The sequence below is a fragment of the Anguilla anguilla genome, chromosome 6 (assembly GCF_013347855.1).
Source record: "Anguilla anguilla isolate fAngAng1 chromosome 6, fAngAng1.pri, whole genome shotgun sequence".
Classification (NCBI taxonomy): Eukaryota; Metazoa; Chordata; class Actinopteri; order Anguilliformes; family Anguillidae; genus Anguilla; species Anguilla anguilla.
Window position 1 is genome coordinate 29559294 of NC_049206.1, and position 18610 is coordinate 29577903.

At 41.2% G+C, this 18610-nt stretch overlaps 1 protein-coding gene across 2 annotated transcripts in view; it reads right to left on the reverse strand.

Annotated features, from left to right (window-relative positions):
- LOC118230131 (tyrosine-protein phosphatase non-receptor type 14-like) overlaps positions 1 to 18610 on the reverse strand; it is a 71577-nt gene that overhangs the window by 11161 nt on the left and 41806 nt on the right. For both annotated transcript variants that reach the window (XM_035422933.1, XM_035422934.1), the window contains exons 4-13: positions 10027 to 10124; positions 9255 to 9322; positions 8298 to 8368; positions 7784 to 7871; positions 7604 to 7692; positions 5259 to 5346; positions 4904 to 4986; positions 4092 to 4149; positions 2870 to 2948; positions 652 to 2138 (exon numbers count right to left, since the gene is read on the reverse strand). In XM_035422933.1, the coding sequence (XP_035278824.1) occupies positions 652 to 2138; positions 2870 to 2948; positions 4092 to 4149; positions 4904 to 4986; positions 5259 to 5346; positions 7604 to 7692; positions 7784 to 7871; positions 8298 to 8368; positions 9255 to 9322; positions 10027 to 10124 (2209 nt within the window). The remainder of the gene's footprint in view (positions 1 to 651; positions 2139 to 2869; positions 2949 to 4091; positions 4150 to 4903; positions 4987 to 5258; positions 5347 to 7603; positions 7693 to 7783; positions 7872 to 8297; positions 8369 to 9254; positions 9323 to 10026; positions 10125 to 18610) is intronic.

Sequence of the window (18610 nt, forward strand, 5' to 3'; positions counted from 1 at the left end):
ATGCGTTGTTTGAATCTCAAGGTGTCGTCACCTGCCTTTCTGACGCCCTGCAGAAATATGCATGTATTCGTAAGGTTCCTTGACTAAGCAAATGATCAGAGAAGCATATTTGTATGAAAACTATACTTTGTTGAGCGCTGTTATTCACACAGTGTAAGATTAGCATTAATCATGTAAACCATGAGCCTAATGTTACCTCAAGGGAAGAAGTCTCAGATTAATGTAATTAGGGACTGGGAATGTGTGGGTGCGGGGAAGTTTGTTTTTATGGAATCTTTCCATTTCCTTCTTCAAATTTTGCTCAATACCATCCCACACGTGTCTAACTTTTGCATTTTGCAGCTGCTCATTATTATGTGGCTTATGGCAATCGTTCTTCCCCTCTACCTCTTTGAGTGGACATACAATAATTTCTTTAATTGGATTTAAAGCCAAAGGAGGATACTTTGAGGTAAATTTTTATTTTGGTTTATTATTCAATAAATGTGTGATTTAACTGAATTCTTCTCTACCTGAAGTTTTTTTTATTTTATTTTTTTTTTAAAGGTGGACTAATATTTGGCCTGTGCAGTAGTAAGCTGTGTTAAGTCACTTGGATATCTGTGTCTGCTAAATGCTTAAATGTAATAACGAAGCAAATCCAAAGCTTACCCTCTGCATGATCTCCCTCTCCACGATGCTGTCCTCATTGGAGAACATCTCAGACACGGGCCTCTCTTTGACTGGCTCCTTTCTCACGCGCTCCTTGACGCTGGTTAGGTCAGGCTCAGAGATGGAGGGACCCAGGCCGGCACTGTTGAGGCTGGCCTGCTGTTCGGAGCGCGCTAGGGCCCCAGCACCACCCTGATTGTGGCCTGCTTTGGTCATCCGGGCCCGCGCTGCCTCCTCGGCCGCCGCATGGTTCCTTTGCCGCAGAGTGTTGTTGCTAACTGCCCTCCGGGGTCCAGGGTACTCAGGGGGGGGCTTGTTGGGGATTTTTGCCAGGGCAGCCTGCAGCTGGGCACCAATGTCCTCATTGAGCCCTGGAATCCGAACATCCAAGTCGGGCGTCTCCTCCTCCTCTTCCTCACTCTCGCTGCTGTGGACAAGCATGGTGGCATTGGAGAGGGTCTTTTTATGCTGGTAAATATCTTCAGGGGCTTTCGACGGGGCCATTTCAGGGGCTGGCTGGGGAGGAGAGGGAGCCACCTGCTCCCTCACTGTGTTCCTGCGAGGCAGGGGGGCGTTGAGAGTCTTGAGGGCCATGGCCTCCATGCCCCGTACCATACTGCTGATCACCTCCAGGCTGTGGCGCTTGCCGAGGGCCGAATGGCGCTTGGCAGCTGTAAGGGGTTCACTGACCTCCTGGACCATGGACTGTCGAACCACCGTCGAGCTATCCGGCTGGAAGGTCTTGACCGACAGCTGCACCTTGCGACTGACGAGCTCCGGGCTACTGCCCCCCATGCACTTGTGGCGGTGGCTGGCCAGGTCAGGGGTGCTAGTGGCTGGCCGGAAGGAGGGGTAAGGGGGCGGTGGGCGGGACAGGTGATTCCGCAGCATGTGGGTGGCATTGCTGTAGCCCTGGGCACACTGCTGCTTGGTGTTGGCCAGCTCTGGGGTGCTGACGGTGTGCGAGATGGCACTACCCGCCGAAGCCTGGCCACCGGCTGTCACCACGCAACTTGGGCTCGCCTGTGCCAAGGTAGCCACGGGCTTGCTGTAGCTCACCTGGGGGCCGTAAGGGCCCGGGTAGTGGCCCCGCTCCCTCATCTCAGGCTGGCTATACACCAGGGCCTCGGGCTGGCGGTAGGCGAAGGTGTTACTGATGTTGAGGCTCCGCAGGGACTGGCTGTGGCAGTCAGCGGCAGGCAGCAGGCGGCACTTCTGCCGCATGACGGCATCGTACTCCGGTGTGGGCCGGTAGGAGGGGGCAATAATGGCGCTGTGCCGGTGGCTGGGGATGTTGTCGGGACGCATGACGTCGCTGCTGGGGATGCTGAGGTTGGACGACATAGGCGAGGCATGGATGGAGTTCATGCTGGGTGTGCTGTACACGCTGCCATTGGGGACTGTTCCATTCCGGAAGCCAAATTCTACTGGGCATCGATCCAGGCTTGTCTCCGACTTGTAATAGGGGTCATCATGGAAAATACTGTCTGTGAAAGGGAAAGAGGGGAAAACAAAACTAAATTGCATTTCTTTACGAGTGTATTATAACATCATACAAAGTGATAAGACCAGCCTATTCAGCCCATCAAAGTGTATTACCGGACTTGTGATATACATTTCTCATATAAATATTTTCTTATTTATTATTTTTCACAGCAACAGCATAGTACCATGATGAGCAAACTGATCTGAACCTGAGCGGTTGCAGGTTCAATTCCCAGGTGGGGCACTGCCATCATACCCTCGAGTAAGGTGCTTAACCAGAATTGCTTCAGTAAAATATCCAGCTGTATAAATGTGTTGTACGGAAATAAAAGTAATGTGCATTGTGTCCACTGAATAAGTGCAAGATACGGTCAAGACTGGAAATCTGAGTTATGTATAGTTGCACTAACAAAAAAGAATCAGTCACACATGGGTTCCTTACATCAGTGGTATGTGGTTGGTATCTGAATACTTTTTAACTGACTTTAACTGATTAGTTTCTCTAGAACACAGGGTGAGTAGTGGAAAGTCCAAACTTACAGTGCACATTTAAGTTACACAACTCTTCAGCCTCTAACATAATATGTGCCTTGGTGGGTGGGTACTGTGATTACCACTTAATTAATCAACTTTTGTTATTTAATTAATAGGTCTCACCATATGGCCACATTGTATGAATGGGAATTAATTTTAATGTGTGGATGTGGATAGCTGATTAAATGAATGAATGTACCTTGCGAACTCTGAGTTTCCTGGTAATGTTCTGCATACTGGGAGTGCATAGGCTGGATGATGCAGGACTGTGGCCTTGGCTACCGAGACAAAAAAAGAGAGAATCAATCAAACTTCAGTTCATGTAAAGAAGGTGATGAGGTCACAACTATGAGGGGTTCCATTTGGGTCAACAAAATGGGAGTTTGGCTGCATAGTTGTGACTGCAAAATAATTCAAATTTAAGGTACATGTGCTCATTCTAAAGCCAAAATTATCCACAAGGGACAAAGAAGTTATTCGTTCTGAAATTGGTTCTGGTCATATGAAATTAAGCACAGTAGCCCTGAAGCATCCTCTAAAAACCCAATACAGATACAGTATACAAGGGCTTAAGAATAACCATATACTGCCAATGTGTTGTTTTATCCATGTCAAAGCTCTGCTGCAAAGCAGAGGGGAAAACATTCCATTGCATTCCTTCCTGAACCAAAGGGTTAAAATGCAACAATAATTGAAATAAGTCTGATAATCAGAAAACACATGGGGTTTTTATGAAAAGCTATTGTGCCCCATTTAGAATCATTGTTTTACCAGTGAGGGAAAAAATGAAATCACTGCCTCCATTGTAATTGCGGAAATCAATCTCTCAAATGCAAGGTCACCAAGGCTGGAATACAGCAACCAGAAAGGCTATAATTCATGCTTCAGACTCTGTTTTTCAAAGGTTAACCCAAACCAACCGTTACCACCCACATTTCAAAATCCTTTGTCCCATCCAAAAATATAATTGCCTTTTGTGTTCCAAATTCCAAACAGTCCTTCACTGGATGCTACAGAACAGTGACTAGTGCATGACATTTGAACCTGAGGCTTATTTAATAATAAAATTAAAATAAATAAATAAATATATATATTTTTTTTTATTAAATAGGCCTCAGATGTGTGTATGTATATATATATATATATATATATATATATATATATATATATAACAAAAAATATAACAGAAAAAAACCTTTAACTTGTTCAGGCTAACCACATAATATTAAATATTTTAGGAGGGAAGGGCTATTAATTCTAGTAATATTCTATTAATTCCAGAAATTTGCACAAGGCACTTTATTTCACATTTTGTCAGTTAAACATAAAGTTCTTGAAAGGTGGGGCTAAGGATCTGCTCTGAGGAGTGTGGGGCTTGGCCTGGTGTTCGGGCTTGAGGGTTGAAGGTCGCAGCAGTATACCAGTGAGGACCGGTTCCACGTGGGCCGTCTCCGAATTGGTGCTGGGGAGTGGGCTGGCCTATGAAGAAACCAATCACATAAATTCATAATGCATGAAGCAGGGCCAGGTTAAAATGGGTTTAAGCTAGTTTTTCCTCAAAACATCTCTCTCCTTTATAAGCCTACATTTCTTTAGTTAAAAAACACATTTTTCTCCTTAGTCACTCTACAGGAAATTCATCCTCCAATTTGCTGGTCACAGAACAGCTCAAAGGTAAACACCAGAATAAAAGAAAATTACTGTCAAACAAAGTAAATTTATCTACTTTTCCAAACACTACGGAGAGAGAGTGAGAGTGCAGTTCATAAGTATTTGGACAGTGACACACTTTTTGTTGTTTAGCTCAACTCCAGCACAATGTACTTGAAATTAAATGAATGAAACTATGACTATGAGGTTAAAGTACAGACTGTCAGCTTTAATTTCATGTCAGTGTATCAAGTGAACCATGTACAGTACAGTAGGCAGTAGGGATTGTGAATCTTTGTGTATATATATATATATATATATATATACTGTATATAAATATACTGTATATATAGGTGTGTGTGTGTGTGCGTGTGTGTGTATGTATGACAGAAAGAGGTAACGAGAGGGAAGGAAAGGAAAAAGCTGTCCTCCAGCCACTAGCAGTAATGTGGTGTGGAGGTGAAAGCAACCATAACAAACAAACAAGCAAGGAATAAAGCAAACAAACACAATCCAAACCTCCATTCCTTTGGGGTGTCCCTTTATAAATATTAAAATAAATGGAATCAAACTCTTGACTCACTCTGCACATATTTTGTTCTGTTTGTAGAATTTATGTCTGGCAGTGAAGAGTGTTGAAATATATTTGGCCATTTCCATGTCATCCTGAAAAACAGAACAACAGGACAATTTGGTCATTCTCTTAGTAGAATGTATTAACTGCAATTCTCCTATTTATCACTTCTGTTTTTTGTTAATGTAAGCTTTACTAATGTTCTTCAGGGGTAAAAAAAAAAAAAAAAATACACCATGCTGACATTAAAATAATGTATAATCCCTTTACATAAAAAAAAAACCAACAAAAAAAATCAAAACAGCAAAAGGACATTTAGGGGAGAGCAGGCCTTGGCATTGACCCTTGCAGACACAACACTCACAGTGTGAAACATGATGGTGTCGTCTTTGCTTGTTATCTCCACGGTGATAGCTGACTTATTGTGGGCGATGTTGCCAATGTCTTTCCATCTGCAATTAAGATGTCACAATCTATTCACATTATACTAAAATGCTGTACTTGAGTGGCATGTACTGTATGTCCTTTGAAATGCTGGAGGACTCCGATGTATTACAACTGATCACCTCTCATCGCGCAACCACCTGTCCACTTGACCCCATCCCATCTAAAGTTCTCCAATCTATCTCCAGCGAGCTCCTTCCCTATCTGTCTTCCATTATTAATTCCTCTCTCTCCTCTGGTCATGTTCCCTCTGTTTTTAAGACGGCTCGTGTTACCCCACTACTCAAAAAACCCACCTTAGACCCCTCCGATGTAGCAAATTATCGACCCGTATCCCTTCTACCCTTTCTGTCCAAAACCCTCGAACGAGCAGTTCTTAAACAATTAACCTCTTTTCTCCATCAGAACAACCTGCTAGACCCTCTCCAGTCTGGCTTCCGATCTGGGCACTCAACAGAGACTGCACTCCTAGCTGTGACGGAGGCACTTGCCACTGCAAGAGCCTCACGCCTTTCCTCTGTCCTGATCCTTCTTGACCTGTCTGCAGCTTTTGACACGGTCAACCATAAAATACTCCTCTCCACCTTGGCTGGGATGGGAATTGCCGGGACTGCCCTGTCTTGGTTCGCTTCCTATCTTGCAGATAGGACCTACCAGGTCACCTGGAAGGGGTCTGCCTCTGCTTCTCATCCACTTGTTACGGGAGTGCCGCAGGGATCTGTACTGGGTCCTCTGCTGTTCTCCTTATACACCAGATCTCTTGGTTCAGTCATTAATTCACATGGTTTTTCCTATCATTGTTATGCAGATGACACACAACTCTTCTTTTCTTTCCCCCCCTCGGCCACACTGGTCAATGATAAGATCTCTTCCTGCCTGGCTGACATCTCCACCTGGATGGCCAGCCACCATCTGAAGCTCAACCTCAACAAGACTGAGCTGCTCTTCTTCCCGCACAAGACCTCCTTGCTTCGTGAACTCTCAATCACGGTTGATGGCACCACAGTGACTGCCTCTCACTCTGCCAAGAGCTTGGGGGTGGTCCTGGATGACCAACTGGACCTCAAGGAGCACATCAAGGCAACATCAAGGTCCTGCAGATTCCTCCTATACAACATCAGGAGGATTCGACCATACCTGACGACGCACTCCACCCAGCTGCTCGTCCAGGCTACGGTGACCTCTCGCCTTGATTACTGCAACTCTCTCCTTGCAAACCTGCCAGCTTGTGCCATACAGCCACTACAGATGATCCAGAATGCCGCTGCCCGGCTCATCTACAACCTCCCCAAATTCTCCCACGTCACTCCTCTGCTGCGATCACTTCACTGGCTACCGGTCGCTGCCAGGATCCGATTCAAAGCCCTGACCCTTGCCTACACTGCCGCCAACAGGACAGCCCCCATCTACTTGCAGGACATGACTCAATTCTATGTGCCTGCTCGACCACTCCGCTCTGCAGCAGCAGGGCGTCTTGTAACCCCTCCCACCCGCCCAAAGGGATCACAGAGCTTCTCCACCCTAGCTCCCCAGTGGTGGAACGAACTCCCCGTCCCTCTCCGAACCTCCCCCTCACTATCCATCTTCCGCCGTGGCCTGAAGACTCATCTCTTCAGACTATACCTAGAATAACCACCACCATGCTGTGTTTATATATTTAAAAAAAAAAAAAAAAAAAAAAAAAAAAACCCTTTTTTCCTTGTCACTTGTTACATGTTGCCCCATCCCTGCACTTCTTGGTAAATTGTATTTGTCCTAATACTCTAGCTTAATCTTCTGCCTAGTTTGGCTTTGCAGATGTTAGACCAGGATAGTGTTCATTGTTCTCAGCTAGAAATAGCTGTACAAAATAAGTAATTGTACCTTACTGAACCTGTGTTCAGCAGTTGTCTACGATCATGAAAATGCACTTCTTGTACGTCGCTTTGGATAAAAGCGTCTGCCAAATGAATGTAATGTAATGTATAATTCTCCTCTCTCCGGTCTGAGTGCAGTCATCACAGGTTGTTTATTGCTTTATCGGTTTCTTAAAAAAAACGAATCAAGCTGCATTTACCTTGTGAACTTCAAAACAGTATGCCATATTAAAACTGTGTGGTTTTAATATGGCATGTATCTAAAATAAGATACATGCCATATTAAAACCACACAGTTTACACAAAATGTTAATAATTCTACAAATCTACAAAAGGCAGAATCTCATTACAGACACACAGGAAGAAAAAACAACAAAAAATCCAGCCAATTTCTGAGACCAATTTTCACCTGTGTAACATGATTGATCTTCCATTTCGGTGCTTGACAAACACGCCAATGAAGGAGACACCAATGTAGATGTCATTTGTGTAGTTGTCCTGTGGAGAAAGAGCAGGTCAGAGTAAATTGGGGAAGTAGGAACGGTTTTATGAGGCATTATATTCCAACAGCGCAAGCATGTAAACATACCTTAGCAGCAAAGCTTTCCTGCCCAAAGCCATCCAGTTTCTCTACTTCTTTTATGTACAGCAACTCTGCTTCTGCTGGCTGCATTCCACTGGAAAACAACAAGGGAAAACAACGTACAACAATCTCTCTCACTGACTCATCTGTAATTGTCTGGTAATCTTTCATTTGCAGTTTGGCAGGCCAAAAAACCGATCTCTGCCTCTAACTGGTAATGGAATGTAGAACTAAAACAGAAGCCTTGAGAGATATGTGTCTCTCATGATTATGCGGAACTGTTGGCACTTGCAACACAAGACACATTTCTGAGCAATCACACAAAGTATCATAGTATCGTATCATATCATAGAGGAAAATCACAAACCTTATAGTTTGGACTAAGTTTCACAATACTTACAATACAGTTTAAAAAAGTCAACAAGCAAATTGGTGAATTGTCTTGGACTACAGAAACAAGGAGTCACCATGAATAGAAACCACCAAATCAGTGAGTGAAAGGTCGTTATTGAGGACCAACCAGTGACTCTTGTGTTCTTCAGCCACTTTGTGAGTCCACTCTTCCAGCACCTCATCCACATGTGACCAGGTCTGTACCAAGATGAACAGAGAGAGAGACTCAATGGAAAGGAGTAAAATCTTACAACTTAAACTGGCAGCTAGCAACTGTTTAAAATGAGAACTAGACTGCAGTGTCCTTTCTCGTCTGCAAACAGGCCAGTGAAAGCAGAGTTACAGTATGAATTTCAAGAAAAGAAGTGGAAGGAGGGATTTCAGGGGAAAAGGCTGCCCTTAAGCACTTCTCTCTCTCTCAGTGCTGAGCCTCCAGGTTCCATTTGTTTGTGTTAGTCAGGTATGCGTGAGTAGTGCAGGAGCACTGTGAAAGGAGGAACGCCTGCCCCTGGGCTGCCAAACACCTGAGAGTCCAGCCCCTGTTCTGCACAGCTGTGCTATCAGAGAGCTGCTCTCATCTTGCCAATCACAAACTTTCATGCATCTGACCCCTCCTCCACTAACCCGAGGGCACATTATCCAAGGGTGGGGGTGTTAAAGAATTTGACCTAACTGCCCTCCCCCTCTTTTACTGGTGGATGAGTCAGTTGTTCCCTTAAAAACAGGCTCAATCGAACATTGGGAGGTCAGCCCCTCTGGTACATAGCAAATGGAAAGTCATGGTTAAATTTCCTGTTGACTGCTAATGTCATGAGTGTCCTTTGGTGTGAACTAGTGGGCCATGCTCATGAAAGTTAACAGCTTCCTGTTAATTCTCATTAACCAGAGAATTTGACTGTTTCAAGCACAAGGAAGCTTAAATCTGGTTAATGGCTTTACTCTCACCAGTCACCAGTGAAAGACAGAAAGAGAGAAAGAGAGAAAGAGAGAGAGAGAGAGAGAGAGAGAGAGAGATTGAGAGAGAGAGAGAGAGAGAGAGAGAGAGAGAGAGAGAGAGAGAGAGAATGAAATACAATGTTCTTACCACTGGAAATAGTACATATTCCCTGAGGAAATCCTGGGAGTGAAACTGGTTGAAGTCTCCAAAATCAGCTGTGCGAAAATAAAAAATATGAGTCACAAAATATTTCAGATTTCTGCAGCTATGCTTCTGCTATTTCAAAGCTATGAATATTTATTCTTGATTTAATAAAAATGATCAACCCACTGTATTTTTTGTGAACTCAAAAGTATAAAAAAATCATTATGAAAGACTAAAATGAACTAAAACCTATCATTTATAAACTCACACAAAACACAACTGCACAAAATTAGTCACATGCATCTATGCCATTGGCTCATTACCCTCTCCAAACCTAAAATGCAATGACAATAAAACATCCAAGTTCATTTTAAATGAACAGTGTACTCTGCTCCATCAGGGTTGATTTGACTTAGTCGCCAAGATCACTCTACATCGAAAGATTTGTCCCGATTAATTTTGCCTATAACTGCAATCATTAGTAGGTACAAAAACCTCCATGCAGATAGCAACCATACAAGAGATAATAACTTTGCAATTTTAATAAGATGAGCATTGTTTGTTGAAACAAAAAGCTGAAATGGAAACTATGTGGATTATATTTCAATACCAGAGATTTTCACCTCCTGTCCTAAGAGATATACCTTGTATACACATTTCTAGCTGGACACGATATAAACCCTTTCATTTGACCAATCTGAATTCTGTAGGAGCCTGAGTATTTTCTAGTGGTTGAACTGAAATATCAGGGTTTCCTACAGCTCCACAAGTTCACCTTGCACAGCCAAGCCAGCTAGCCGAATTCCCTGCTCCACAGTGCACTGCAGACGTCCATCAAGAACTTCCTTTTTCACTTGAAGGTAATATTGGTACCTGAAAAGAAAAAGAAAAAAGAAAAAAATAAGACAAGACTCAATAACTCAGCAGTGGGATATGGCCTACAGTGGAGGGCCATCTGGGTCACTCCTATGTTTTGGGGAGAGACAGGCTTGCTGAGAGAATATTTTGACTACATAATGACTTGGCCTTCACATGTGGCGGGTATTTTGACACTTTTTTTTAACAATAGACTATAGACCAAAACAAAGACCAACACACTACTGGGCTATACGACCCTTTAGGGGGTTCATTTCAGTTAATCTCTACACAGGAGAATAATCTAACGAGGACAAGATTCGACCATGAAAGATTGCCTGCAGAACTTTTGAGACTGTGTTTTTTTCTGTTGATGAGACAAAACCATTTAATTCTGCCTAGTTTTCAGTAAGTCTAAAAGACTTATTTCAGCTGCAGTAAACACCATGTTTTCTTTTATAGTTCTTTTGTAGGGCACCTTTGGTTTATTTTCTATTATTTTTAAATGTGGTTATAGCTCTATTTTTGATGATAGTGGGAAGGGCACACACATATCAATTGGCCAGTACATACAAACTAGACTAGACACAACATGTACCTTGTTTACAATCATTTCGTGAAAGATGTGCTAAAGCTCTTTTTCAACACAGCATGTTAATGGGGGCTTCAGATGATGCACATGGGAATCTGTCAATGCTGCATTTGAAAAGTGAAGTCATGAATCAAAGTAGTGTTTGAACAGATAAAAACACTTTTGTGTGTTTAGCGCCAGCCACAATTTGTAATCACAGGATCTACAAGAATGATACATAAATACAAAATGTCTCATCCATTGAGATGCTTTAATTGAATTATATGATTTAGTTTGGTGATATTTATGACAAACTTTATAGTGGAAGAAGGGGTACCAATCTCTTATAGTTTGGAACTCATGATGGTAAACCCACATGTCTTGCACCTTAAAGCATTCTTATGGGTCATGTTATTCAATGATAGCAAAGTAATACATAAAATATGCATTGTATACTATACGCCTGAAATTTTCACGTGCCAACAACTATATTTTTAAATTGATGGCATAACATCAAATTTAACAATAGATAAATAATGTTACAAAGTCATACATTCACACAACAAAATGAATTAAGTTCCTCACTAGTATTCTAACAAGTTTGGAACATATCATCTGAGGGATAACTGAACTCATAACTGATCAAGCAATGAATAAAAACGCTGAATGTCTTTTGCAATATAAATCTTGTTGTAAAAATCAAATATTCAGCACAAGAAAATAATGGTAAAAATGTCACAGTCAAAATGCCCATTTCTGTAACTGTGCATTTTACTCAAATATTGCCACTTTTGATATGACAATGTTGACCCCATTAAACTGCTTAGCAATCGATAGCATTTTTAAATGTGTGCAACACAACATCAAACCATTTTCTTCTCAAGTGAGCCCTTTTTCTGCTCCTACACAGTTCTGACTGCTCAGACAGAAGCTATAATCTTTCTCTGCCCTCCTCTACAGGCCTATAATTACCAACAGAGGTTTTGAGGAGCAAGCTCTCTTTGCTGGTAACCCTTTAATTACTGAAACTGAACGAATACCATTGGTGGCAAAACAGAAGATGAGTCAAATGTGTCTCAGAGACGTGTCCTTGTCCAGGGAACACTGTGATATGACAACTTCAGAAAAAAAAAAACAGCTTGACTTCTCCCTGAATTTACAGAATATTTTCTGTACATGGATGTCTTCAATATAGAACTCACCCATAAAATCAAATTACACATATATTACATAAAATAATGAATTTGGTGGGGACTAAACACATTCACAAAATGATGATGGAACAGTGACCAACACATAGTCACCACCATCAGCTTTTGCCTCCATTTTTTCCACTTGTTTAATGATAAAGCATATAATTCAGCATTTGGTTATTATCCTCAGTCCACCAGAGCTCTTGAGGGGCCTTTCCAGTTCCAACATGTGGGAAGATTGGGGGGTGTCAGTGTGGTGTGATTATTCAATCAGCAAAGCATGAACAAATCCCATCTGTACTTCTGTGGGAGCTCTGATAATTCGCACAACAAAGCTGCCAGATGGCCAGTCTCCAGGATTTTTTTATGCCTTTTCATATTCGTGTAGTAGTAATAGACATATAAGTAGCAGTAGATGTAGAAATAGCAGTAATAACAGGAAGAAGCAAAGTTATATTGAAATTGATTTGTTCAGACACTGAATACATGTTGTCAGATGTCAAACATGCTACACTTCACAATGTAAATTTGACAGTGACATTATTATGAACATTATATGTCCAAAAAGAAACTATTCCTTCACGTCCATGCCAAATCAATTAAATAAATTAAGTACACATTGGAAGTATATGAATCAGATACACATAAGAAAGAATGAATCATAAATCAGAACTAGTTAAATCATTGATCCTTACTCACATAAAAAATAAAGTATATAAAAATCTGACAAATCACCATATATAGTCAAATTAATTCAAAGGCCATTCTTAACACTTTTCAGCATTCAAATGGCCTTCCATTTGCCCTCAGCAATTTCACTTATCCCAATCAGCATTCAAATGGCCTTCCATCTGCACTCAGCATGCAATCACTAGGGAAACGGTGAAAGCAGGATAAACTGCATTTTAATTCTATCCCTCTCCTGAAGAGTAGGGTTTAGAATAGAATTCTCTAGAAATCAAATTCTGTGCAGGAAGAACTGTCCACCCTCCTTAAGTAGGTAGCGATTTACATTTGAGATTCACAATTAAATCTGTTGTTCTGAATAATCCAATAATCTAAAACATGTTTATAAGAACATTTGTAATAGCAAATCATTAGCCACACTAAGTCACCGACATTAGCATTGGCTATTTGGGGTTTGTATTGACAATACAATGTTGGCCACAGAAAAGCAGTATCACAAAGCATGATTACAACAGAGTTTGTAATAAGATGGCACAATGTTCAAATCAATGTTCAAATCGAGACTAAAATGGCATCCCTTCCATTAGATTCAAAACTCTTTGAGCCAAATAAATTAATATTTTGGAATAGATATATTGGTTTAATAACAAAAAGGTCATGCTATATGCTATGGTAGAGGCAACATTTGCAATAAACATAAACGCAGTTGACTATGTCCTGATGTCTTAAGTAATCAAATAAAACCAAATGGTTTCACTGACAAGAAATAATTATACTCTTTTCCTTTTTGTAAAACATACATAAAACCTAACAGAACAATGACAAGAACAGATTCACAAAGTGTATTATGTCTTTATGTATTAATTCATGCCTTTATTTTTAATTAAATTACCAAGATAGTAGAAAGCAATTTTGAAGCAGCAAAAGGCTATTTTCCCACAGCTTGCGTGGTTCTCAGTGCTCTGCTACAGAGATGTAAAAAGTGTGCTGAATTTAGCCTGCTAGAAAAGTGCGAACAAAAAATATTACACTATTACATATTCCAAATGGCAGGTATCTTTGCCAGGTACTGACCACAAACCTCTTGCTACTTGCAGAAAATAAAGCAGACCTTACTGAGATACAGCAGCAGACCTTTTCTTTTGGTTTGAATTGCACATGCCCTTAATAAGATTAAGTGTATTTGATGACAAAATTGCAATAGTTAAAAAAGCCTAAGTCACACTGCCACTCGTGAAATTGTTCAGTTTTGCAAGTTTATATAACTTCTACATATAATTAAGGAAAATTTTCCAAATTATATGATTGGGTAGAAATAATTGAATTATGACTTCAAATTGGGGATCCTAGGGGATACATTAAATAACGAAGTGTCAAGCTGAGCCAGCAGGCTTCATTAAGGAGGGTCAGCTTGGGAATACTTACTTAACTCAAATTGTTCCACATATCTCCACATGTGTTTAAATGCATTAACCAAGTTTAATTGGCTATGTGATAAAGTGAAGAGGAAAACTTTGATTAAGTTTCATAAGGTAATTACCCACTCCAGGCTTATTCACCTACAGGGACTGAAGTAATCCATTCTAATACCCATTTCACACACAAAACCTGGGGTTGAAACGGGATATTGAACATGGGTTCAACCTGCCTTTGACCCATTCATATCACACTATGGTCATGGGTACCAGGTCCTTGTTCTTCATACAAGACCCGGGTCTGCCCGCTTGCGTCTGAACACGTTTAATTTATTCTGGCGAATACAGCTTGGTAGCCAAGTGGCTAGCAGATGCAATGTAGTTTGCCATTACGCTGGCTTAACCCAGTATTTTAACTCCTGAATTGACAGTTCACTGATGTGAATGAAAATGAAGAAAATTCCTGAGGAATTTGGTTCTAATATATATTTACAAGAATATGTTTTCCATCATTTATATAGAAGTTTCAGAACATCATTTCTGCATGACGGCAGTAAGACTCGGAGCACTAATTCAGTAAATTTGGGCCAGTGAAATGTGACAAAATCGAGGGTTGGTCAACTAACCAACATCAAACCCGCATAAATCCCGTGTTGTGAGCAGGGTCAAGGCCCCGGGCTGGATAATGCAGGTTGACCCTTTCACACCAATGGCAAACATGGGTTTTACCCAGGTCGTTGCTTCAGTGTGAAAGGGGTATACATGGGAAAAGTTTCTTTATCTAAATATTTTAAAGACCAAAATGAATTGACTTGTTAAATTGAATTAACACACAACATGTGCCACAAACTATCAACAGACAATGGAAAATAAACCAGATGCCACCGTTCATGGGCATATAATCCACATGTTGCATCATTCAACTTTTAGATTATTATCTAAATCAGTTTTCTAAAAGAAAATGTAGTCAGAGCAGATGTTATAATCGGCTGTGAAGTATTTTGATAAAGCAAACAAGGAACACAACTGAGTTCCGTTGTCATAATTCAAATGACATATTCAGAGTTGGAAAGGGGTTCATCTTCTAATAGAAGTCCCCCTTTGCCCAAGTCACATTGCCACCCTTGGAAGAGCTGGCCTATTTTGTTCTCCGTATATTATGTTTTAATGAATTTGTTTAAAATTATTTGGTGTATTCAAACCCTACATGCCAGCCAAATCCCTCCGTTCTGCTACCTCAGGACGCCTGGCACCTCCCCCTCTTCGCACCTGCGCTTCCAGAACACGTCTCCTGTCTGTTCTGGCCCCACGATGGTGGAATGACCTCCCCGTGGAGGTCAGAACAGCTGAGATACTGACCCATTTCAAGCGACGACTGAAGACTCACCTCTTCAGGCTGCACCTCTCCCCATCCCTCCCTACCTCCCTGTAATCTCTTAAATGACCGTAAGCTTAGGGTTGTAACTAGGTAGCTGTTTCATTGGTGACTTAGTTAATGCACCTGTCTTAACTACTGCTTGTATTTTTCCATAGACTGCTTTGTTGCTGTTCTCGTTTGTGTTAGTGTTAATCAGTTTAACCTTCAGGGTCCAAGTTGAACTATGCAGTTGTTCCCTGCACTTGGACCGGTACTTCTCTCTAGGGTTTTCGTCATACTTGTTCCTGGTTATGGTTATACACTTTGTTGTACGTCGCTCTGGATAAGAGCGTCTGCCAAATGCCTGTAATGTAATGTAATGTATTCTACCATTCCAGGAGTTTGGCTTGATCATTCTGAAATGGACAGGAAATAATCTGACATTTTGTTTCCCAGGCTTTTTCCTGTCCCCAACGCCACCCCCACTCGAAAATACCCATTATGAAATGCTTTCTGACAAATGGTTGCACGACCCCTAATTCTAGATGGGACCCGACTTTCATGCCAGGAAACGCCCTGCAGTCATGCAGCTGGAGTGAAGGCAGACTCTTCCTAAGGTCCCTGGATACAGTTTCACATCAGTCAGGCACACTCTACACCACTTCAAAGGAGAAAACACTGAGCACACTTCCCCTCAGTGCTGAAACTAATCAATCTCACTCCAAAGCACAGGTCCCTCCTCCCTTCCCCAGCTTTCAATCGGACAGGTGTGAAAGTACTGTCTTGATTCTTCACATCCTGTAGAGAAATCATGAGGAAGTTCATAACTGAACAGGACAAACTGAGGTCTATCAACTATAAATAGGTTTTGCCAGTAAGACATTAGTATTATTTATTGCACTGTTGTTTCTGCCATTACCATTATCTATGTCTGTGATTTATTTCAACTTCAAGCGTAGAATTCCCCACCTGGGTAATTTGTAAAAAAAAAGAAAAAAAAAAAAGAAAACAGAACACACAGCCAGCTATACAAAAAAGACACTACAGAGCCCAGCCCTTTAAAAGACAGCTTCCACCTCTCTCCCTCAGTGTTCAAGTCACTAGTTTGCTCTCCCAAAAAGTCACTCATCTCTCCACCACGATCTTTTAGTTGCACTGTGAGAGTGAGAGGTGTGAGTCAGGGAAGAGAGTGTATAATGTAACACATGTAAATGTTTGTATGTGTGTGCATATGTTTGTGAGTGTGTATGCGCAAGCGTGTGCACCAGTGTCTTAAAGTGATCTGGGTGAGGGGGGGTCAGACAGTGATCCTGGGCCCTTAGCACTCTGCTGCACAGGAATGTAGCATCCTCCCACGCCAGGGAACCCTGCCAACATTCCTGCCTGACTGCTGACCGCACTGGGGCCACAGCACAACAGCCTCTTGTGCTTGCGCACACAGCGGCCGCCATTGTCCCTCCTGTGCCCCAGAGTCGCCCTCGACCCCACACCCCGACCCAGGAGAGGATTCCTGGAATACCTGGCCAACTCAAACCCACTGCTTACCATTAAATTTCATTTAACGGCGATGTCTTGAGGTGTCTTGAATTGCAGAATATTGTGTCGAGGAAACCAGCCCTTGGTCCCAATTGTAATATTTAGAAATAACAGATATTAATGGCAGTTTTCTAAAGTTTTTTTTACCCACATATAGCAATCCTGTGGCCAAATAGTAAAAAGTGGCTAGCTCCACTCCCCAATTAATTTTATGTTAACACCTATAACCTATTATCCTTGGTGATTTGAGTGACCAACATCCAACAACCGACAAATACAATTATTATCCAGGATAAGATATTCATATCCATTTTTCACAGTCCAGAAGCACTCTTGACTAACTTGTTTCAAAAATATACTTAAAATTAGTTTTTTGCTGAACAAATAATTGCTAGAAGCCACAACAAAGTAGCACAACATACTAAATGGGATATACTTATAACCAGTAAAGGCTGGAATAAGATAACACCATTGGCTAATAGAATTACTGTACTAGAAATTGTGGATATTAATATATATTATTATTTGATATATTTCTAATTATTACATTTTCATTGATCCTGATTAGGGAAGAGTGGGGGAAATGGTCTCCGTATTTGGAACAATTCTGAAAATATTACAAGAGATAGATTAATCATTTTTATTACAAACAACCTACACCCCTTGACTATGACTACACACCACAATGAAATTTCTGGGACATGCCATTCACTAACAATCTTGACGAAAGTACCGAGAGTGAAATGTTACATTTAACCCCGAGACTGGGGTAAAAACGCAGGGTACACCAGTCTTAATAGCTTTAAAAAAGAATACAAAGTAAGACAATTCAATACAATGTTATATGATACAAACAGTCATTCATTTATTTTTTTATTACATTTACATGTTTTTGTGGCCTACCTATATTGGTGAAAATCTATCACAAGACATTACATGACATTATTCTCCAGTTCATGTCTAATGTCTGTTCGATCCAAATAGCTGTATCAGTCGATGTCACACGTCACCACGTAGCCTAACGTTAAAGGTGAGTTAAATATATTTACGAAGATCCAGTCTGAGTGGAAAAAATCCAATCAATTAGTTAATTAATAGTCCACTGACAACAGGCTAACAACCCCGTTCGGTTAAACCCTGCAGAGGGGGCGTCTGCACTTTTTCCTGGCTAGCAATCCCAGCAAGCTAGCTTGCTGTTTTAAATCTATGCGATCGATCTGTTAGTCACTAAAAGCCTGTTCACGATTGTTCTCTTACTCCAAACTGTGGTGGTTGTTTGGCTGTACCAAATACGGCTGGGAAAGATCTTGGGGTTACCATTGCTCCAGATTTAACTTTTTCCAAGCACATAAAAACAATAACCAGAGTTGCCTTCTTTCAGTTACAGAACATAGCTAAAATCAGGCACTTCCTATCAGTAGGTTGCTTGCTATTGCTGTGTTCTCCAGTGCATTCTTGCTTCTTAACAATGTACCAAGCACTTGATTCTGATGCGCCCAATTTTTCTGCCTCAGGATGGGCTGCTTTACTGGCATTGACACTTCTTTGGTCTTCATGTTGAGAACAACATCAACCAAATGCACTCCAAATGCAAATTCCACACCTAGAATTAATTGCAAAGCTTTTGTAATTTTTCATGTGCATGAACTAATGATACAACAACACACAGCTGGCCAAGAAACAGCTGAGCAGCCAAATGGGCAATTGCATTTCATCCCCTAAAATGGGAGGACTATGTATAAAAA